The following is a 7,579-nucleotide window of genomic DNA, read 5'->3' as shown; positions in this document are numbered from 1 at the left end:
TAAATAAAAAAGTATACTCTTGGGATTTAACTATATGACATATTTGAATATAATCCACAATAAAAATAATTGGGTTTAAACTATTGTCAAATAAATTAAAGTGCTGAGCCCGTTCTTTCTATAGATAATGATTGTTCACATACTTTAGGGGACGATATATGTTGGCCGCTAGATGTCTCATGCTAAATTCTTTTCTAATAGATATATAATTTCTCAATACATTCGACGACCAATATAGGAGACTTGAAGTTGTCGACCAATTTAGTTTAGGGAAGGGACGGCCTAAGTGCAGTCGTCGTTTTATATTGATATGATGAAGACGACTATTTCAAAGCTTGATAGAAATAAAAAACTTTCCTTATCTTATTAATAACTGTTTAATAATGATTTTAAAAGATCTCACATAACTTGATAGAATCTCATATCATGCTGATATAAAACATTGAAACTTCATAAACGTTAATAAAAATAATAAAATATTTCAATCAAAAGCAAAAACTGTATATTTTTTATTCAGCCAATGAAGAAAAGAACAATGGACAAACGTTTTGGATCAATCAGAGAAATGAAAAAAAAAAATTAAAAATGAATTATTAAAATTTGGTTTACAGCCTCTTTGATATTTGTCGAAGTAAAAGCCAATATATTCAAATTGGTATCCACCCTTGTGTATGCTTAGTTAAATGTAACTATTCAAAGCAACTGGACTGAAAAAATTTAGGCTCTTAGAATTAACCCAACATAGTTATTCATTTAACTCTATTCCTGCTGGGGGGGAGAGAGTCAATTCAACCCCACCCTGTAGTTTTCTTACATAACTTTAAAAATATTGGTCTAAGGCTCTTGAAATTTGTCTAAATACTCATACCCCTCTTTTTATGTATTAAACCAGGCTTTTACACTTACTGCCTGAGTCCTCAGGCACTATGTCTGAATGACAACAAACTAAATCTTTATTTTGTCCCACTTTCAGTAATCAGATTTTGAAAATTTTTAGCTTTTTGAACTTTCTCCATGTCAGCTTGGTCAATGACGATTTTACCTTTTAATGTACCAATGACTGGCAGTCAGTGACCTTCAATTCCATTTGCTGTTTCCAGATCACAGGGGAGTTGAATAATTGTACATATCTTACCTTCACAAGAGGGGGGGTGAATAATTTGAGCAATTATTTACCAGTTACCATGTAGATTTACCTGCTTTGGAGGGGGGTTTATTTTGTTTGTTGCTATTTACCTTTTTCCATGGTAATGGGTAAATATCTTTTTTAGCTTGTGTTATTGAGTTTGCATCTGAGGGGGGGGGGGTCATCCATGTGATGGGCTCGAGATATTAGATCTGAGTTAATGTTTTTATTGCCTGACCTATATGCTGCCGTAATATCAAATTGTTGAATGAAATCCAGCCTCCTCCTGATGGTACCACCCGTGACTTTCATTGTTGACCAATGGAGTGCTGTAGTGGAGTCCGTCACAACATGAAACTGGTTCAATCTAAGAATATGATCAAATGTAGAAAGTGCATATACAATGGCGAGTAATTCTTCCTTAGGGGAATGATAATTACTTTTATTCGGTCTACACTTTCTACCTTTTAACCCTAAAAATTTCTCTACTACATTCTGCTCCTGAGATAAAACTTGAGTGTTTTCTTTCTGTAGAGATTTGAGATTTTGTCCTGGTTCCAATTTTAACCCTGTAGCAGATCATTCTCGAAACTTTAGGATATTTTAGGTATCCAGATTTGGTTGCGAAACACATATATTTCTGTTTAATTCATTGAACTTTCAATACAACATTAAACTGTTATGAAAATTAAATGCCTCTTTAAAAGTCAAAAAAGTAAAAACAGAAAAGTTATGTATCAGCTTTCAATCATTCAGATGTTGGTCATATGAGTTTTAGGATTTGAACTTTTAATATATTTTTTAATTGAAAATAATCTTTTTGTGCATTTCAGTGAATAAAGCATAATGGCATCAAAACAGGAAAAGTTTAAAAAATGTGTTTGGTACGCCGTATTCATCGCATTATTAGTAATCACCATAACTCAGCTGATGCAGAGTTTTGATAACTGGGAGCAGAGACCCTTTGATACTATGGTGGACAATGTTCCTAAACAGAATATCCCATATCCAAGTGTTACTGTTTGCCCAGCAGGTAGGATGATTCCTATTTCTTCTGCCCCTCCCTCTCCCCCCCAAAAATTTTTTGACATAACTGCACTTTACTAATGGCTAAAAGATGGGTTTAATACTAAATGCCTAACCGCCGTACTGCCTGAATGCCTTTTTATCAATATTTTTCATCCTTTTTGTACGTAAATACTTGCTATAAATGGTAAATGATGATTTAAATAAAAGGCAAATTTTTTAAATATGGTTAATTTTTTATTTTGATACTTGATTCTACAGTGATATCATAGAGAATAGAATATATAGAGAGGAATTTAGAGAATCTCTCGGTATGAATTTTTCAGTCCCTTTCAGCCTGAAAGGGAGTTCAAAGTGTACAAATCATGTAAATGTTCACATATTATATGCAATAGAGTACATTAATACAGTATGTTCCCTAGACTATCCATTTCAATTTCGAAATTTATAGAGCTGTTAAATAAACTTTATAATGAATTAGGTGAATAAAAACATCATTTGATTTATAGTTAAAACGGAAAATCATAGTTTGTAAAGTGAAAGGCATAGAGTCTATGTGAAATGATCATTGGTCAATTATGAAACCAGCCTATTTCATGATTTGGTTTTCTTTTAACATTAAAATGATATTTCAGGGCCCAAAAGGTTATATAGCATAAATATGTGAAGTACACCTGCAGTATGGAAACAGTACAACAAAATGGCCGTTTTACACTTTTTTCCAGTAAATTCATCTCTACATATTCTAATCTCTATGAGTGATATTCACAAGGAAGCAAAACGTATTGACAATTAGTCAGACTTCTTGAAAATAGTCCACGATCTTTGAAACAGTTTGCAGGCTTGCAGCTTTAATTTGTCATCCTAATTTTACAAATATGATCTAAGAAACCATAATTATGTAAATAGTAGCCCCAGGCCTGAAATTATCAAAGTTTGGTCTGCCTTTTATGTGCTCTGAAACTCACCAGAGATATAATTGCGATATCATCTAAACTGCATATTTGTCTGAATCAGAAAGGTACCATATAAGGGGGTTGTGGTTCTTAAGCACATTTTAAACGTATGACCTTCAAAAGTAATTAAGGAAAAAACTGTCAATAGAGAATATTTGGTTTGTGTTCTAGGTTCAACTATTTGGTCGGGAGTACGACAATTTCTGAATGAAATGGAATTCAAGGATGAATACAAAGACATGCTGAAACAATCCTACAATACGCTTTTAAGGTGACATGACAGCTTGAATACAAAGACATGCTAAAACAATCCTACAATACGCTTTTAAGGTGACATGACAGCCTGAATAAATACAGATCAAATTTCATTACAGAATGTTATTTTCTTAAGAATACATGTTTTACAGTTTCTATAAAACAATTTGTAGAATGTTTTTTAATGAATTCAAAGTGAAAGAATGAATGACAATTATGTAATAAATGTTGCATTGTTGGAAAGGTTAAAAGTTGCAGACCTAAGACTTAAGACTGGTGAACTTGATCCATTTATCCGTACCTACCAAGAATGTTACGCCTGGACTGATTACATAAAGAACAGGTTCATTATAATATTCATTTTTTTTAATATTTGAATCATTTTTTTAGATTGCATGGTATATGGTCTTACACTAAAAAAACTAAAAAGATGAACAGAACCTAAAAATAAATTAAATATTAAGCACAAAATTCATATTTTAATTTTAATTTAAAATATTCATTTTACCAATGTAGAGAAAACTAGATTGCAAAAAAAAATTAAACATTGTGAATTATATTGAATGGGCGTACCAATTGTTAAAACCATATAGACATTGAATGAAACCCAATATTAATTCTAATAATTTGCTTCAAGATATTAAAATATAACGCGATTATCACAAAACGATTACTTTATTAATGGTAAATAAAAATAGAATCACAGCCCCTCCCTTAAAAAGGCTTGCCCCCCCCCCTGTAGGAGGGGGGGGGCAAGCAGTCCACCCTGTTTTGCAATTTAGTGATTTTTTAATTTCTGGGAAAAGGGGCTTATTAAGTATTTTGAATATTTTCACTATCAGTTTTGCAAATTATTATGATATTGCTTTAATACTGTAGAACAACTATTCATTACATCCTACATGTTAACTGAAATAATGTGTGATTTGTTACATCAAAAAAATATTGTTCATGTAAAATCATGATTTTTTAATGAGTACAATGTACATATTTGATTTATGAATGAATCATGAATTTATATATATGTAAATTAATTTTAATGCTGTAATTTATAATAACCAGAATAGGTTTTTTATTTCATATCAGATGTGTTGACTTACTGAATATCCGGTTGGTAAAGTTATATTCTTTAATGGTTGAGTATAATACACATTTTTCTTGCCCCCCCCCCCCTCCCTAAAAATGTTTAGGAGGGCAATAAAAATTCACGCTTCAAGCTAAATATTTCACTACCCCCTAACAAAATGTCTAACTGTGGGCCTGCAATACAGTTTATCAAAAAAAACATCCTTCTGGCTAGGGTCACACTTTTTAGTCTTTAGTGCCCAGGTTTGTGACACAAAACTCAGATTTTAGTTCTTTTAAGTTCTTACATTACATTTGAATAACAGAAAGTGACTAAACACTCAATAATACATTACACTAATAAATATAAAGGAAAAAATTATCTTCTAACATTTTTAACTTGGTCCAACTTCTCTCAATCATTAATGTTTACAGTGTGTTGATTTTTATTCAAATTTTAATTCAATTTTGAATTATGACTTTTGCAGAGAGGTCTGCAACTTTGCAATGTATGTGCTGGAAATGACCAGTAGAATGATCAGTGAGGATATTTTAGCCAACAGAACACTAGCTAAATATCAGAGGAACAGACTGAACATCCGCTTTGAAAAAATAGAAGGTTTGGGCTGCCATGGTTCAGGGTTTGCTTGCCAATTAGACCTGAAGTCTGTTGTTAAGCAGCCTGCTAGCACACTACCCAGTTACCTAGATAGCTGGCTACCCTTTTACCTAGATCTTCTTACACTGGAAATGGTTGTAAGTGGTATAACTGAGAATCCATTTGACATAGTTCTTCAGGTTTCTATATTCTACATTTTTACGCTGTTACTATCATATTATTATAGATTTAAAATCTTTTTTGATCACCCATTAAAAGTATGTTTTTTAAGAATTGGATTTTATAATAAATTTTAAGAAAACCCTCCCAGTCTGATCAATTCTCGTAATAAAGTTAAACATGAAAAAGGACTTTTTGTGTTAATATGGGTCTTGCATTAATACATGCATTTTAACCTGCACTTTAATTTTAAGTTATACAGGGTATTAACATAATAAAAATCATTTAACTGCTAGGAAATGTATCTGCCTCCTCCTGTCACAACCCCAGAACCAGTAACTGAGACAACTGAGACAACTGAGTGTGATTATTGTTTATTTAAACGTGAGATACCAAGTACTCTGGATAATCCATCTTGGGAAGATGTCAGAAAACTAAACTCTACCCTTAGTTTACCTTCACCAAAAAATATTATGGTATCTTATCTATATACATATATTAAGTTGTAATCTCTGTTTGGGTGTTTGTTTGTTTGTTAGTTTGTTTGCTTGATGGTCCAATCATAACTCAGGAACCCCTGGACTGATTTGCCTCAAATTTTGATTGGGGAACTCGGGAAACCCACATGAATGTTCTTAGCTTGGTTTTAAGATTATGAGTTGAGTGGGTCTACTTTACGAGCAAAAATTTATTTTTCCAGTAAAATTGTTCAAGTAAGGGTAAACTTTGGAGTAACTTTTAGAACCTGGGTACCTCTAGGTTTCCAAGCTAGTTCATTATATGATTAAATCTATGTTATAGAATATATTTCTAAAGCAATATTTTTAGAACTATGTTATCTCAACTTGTTGCAGCCCATGGCCAACACTGTCTCAGATGTACCATGAATACTCAATGCTTTCCAATTTACAGTTTCAGAATTTCAAGAATCTTGGAGATTTTATTGTTCCCATGGCAAAACAAGCTTTATATCATGAAAGCATTTCTAATTATCTGACACAAACATTGATTGAAAACACAGAAAAAGAATTGCAAGATTTCTTGAGATTTATCCTACAAGAAATTACTGAAGAAAAGGAGTTATCCTGGAGTTTAATAGATGCTATTGATATTTTGGTAATACTAGGTAAGCTTTATCTATGTAAAATACCTTCATAATAAGATTGATAGTGTTATAGAAATAATGTTATAGGCGGAAGTGAAGTAATTGGGAACAGAATTTTAGCTTATGAAAAAACTTCTATGGGACGACAGGATAGTTGGCAAAGTCTAACCAAAACTGAGAAACAATGTGTATCTGTTGAGTATGAGAAACTGTTTAAAAATCTACCAGAGTTTGAGGACCCATGCATTGACCCATCCAGCATGTGCAAACAGTTCTGTAAGAATATGGCACTTATGCAAAAACATGCAAAAGATGAGAAAATACAAAAGTTGTTGCGCTATGTCTCCCATCCAGCTAAATATTCTAAGAACAGCACCTGGACTGTGCCATTTTGTTTCACAGGAAATGAACAAGAGAAGTTTGCACAATTGATAAAGAAACCAAATGTAAATACTGGATCTAATGAAACCAACTATGGATACAAATTCTGTGAATCTGTTGAACAACGTTTCACAGATGTAGGTTTATGCACAACTTTCCATGACGCCAATGTGACCTATCCTCCAAAAGGAATGTCAAAGCCATTTCAAAAAGGAATCACTATGATTTTGGATTCTTTTGCATATTTTACCAATACCAGGGAATTGAGGTCTTTCAGGAATTTCAAGGTAATTTTAAAAAAAAATTATGAACTGCCAACTAACTGAACTTTCATGTTTCAGGAGTCTGAATTAAGCTTAAACTCACTAGAAACTTTAACTGATAACAGCTATAATGATTTTTATGTATTTCTTCATTCCAAGGATGATATTCCGCTCTTTCAAGGACCTGTAGTCAAAAGAATTGCTTTGAAGTATGGAAAATATCAAACAGCAGCCGACTATTTAAAAGAGTATAGGATTCCATTCACTGTGAAAATGACAGAAACAGAGAAGATCCTTGAAAAATACAGTATCACACAGCGTAAGTGTAGGTTTAAGCATGAACTTGGAGAAATGAAATTGTTCCAAATATACTCCAATCAAAATTGTATCTTTGAATGTAAACTCGAGATAGTAAGGAAGATGTGTAACTGTTTACCCTGGTATCTTGACCTCAAGAACCAAACTGAACCTGTTTGTAACCTATTTGGGAACAAATGCTATGAACAGAGCACCATACAGGCAAACCAACATCTTGACTTCAGCAATCCAAATAATCCTCCATGTGATTGCTTTCCAGACTGTGAGGTATCTATAATCCAGTTCAAGAAAACGAAATTTGATTAA

The 7,579-nt window shown here is 32.5% G+C and overlaps 1 protein-coding gene across 1 annotated transcript; it reads left to right on the top strand.

Moving 5' to 3' along the window:
* Window positions 1-1,970: 1,970 nt before the first annotated feature.
* LOC111704788 (uncharacterized) lies at window positions 1,971-7,579 on the top strand. Its single transcript, XM_023477133.1, has 8 exons — window positions 1,971-2,159; window positions 3,280-3,379; window positions 3,608-3,706; window positions 4,917-5,226; window positions 5,503-5,682; window positions 6,035-6,332; window positions 6,399-6,979; window positions 7,034-7,579. Exons 1-8 carry the CDS (start codon window positions 1,973-1,975, stop codon window positions 7,577-7,579), a joined length of 2,301 nt encoding a protein of 766 aa, XP_023332901.1. The 5' UTR covers window positions 1,971-1,972.

Source organism: Eurytemora carolleeae, unplaced genomic scaffold (genome assembly GCF_000591075.1).
Source record: "Eurytemora carolleeae unplaced genomic scaffold, Eaff_2.0 scaffold621, whole genome shotgun sequence".
Taxonomy (NCBI): domain Eukaryota; kingdom Metazoa; phylum Arthropoda; class Copepoda; order Calanoida; family Temoridae; genus Eurytemora; species Eurytemora carolleeae.
The sequence above is the reverse complement of the archived record's forward strand: the minus strand, read 5'-3'. Positions and strand labels throughout refer to the sequence as shown.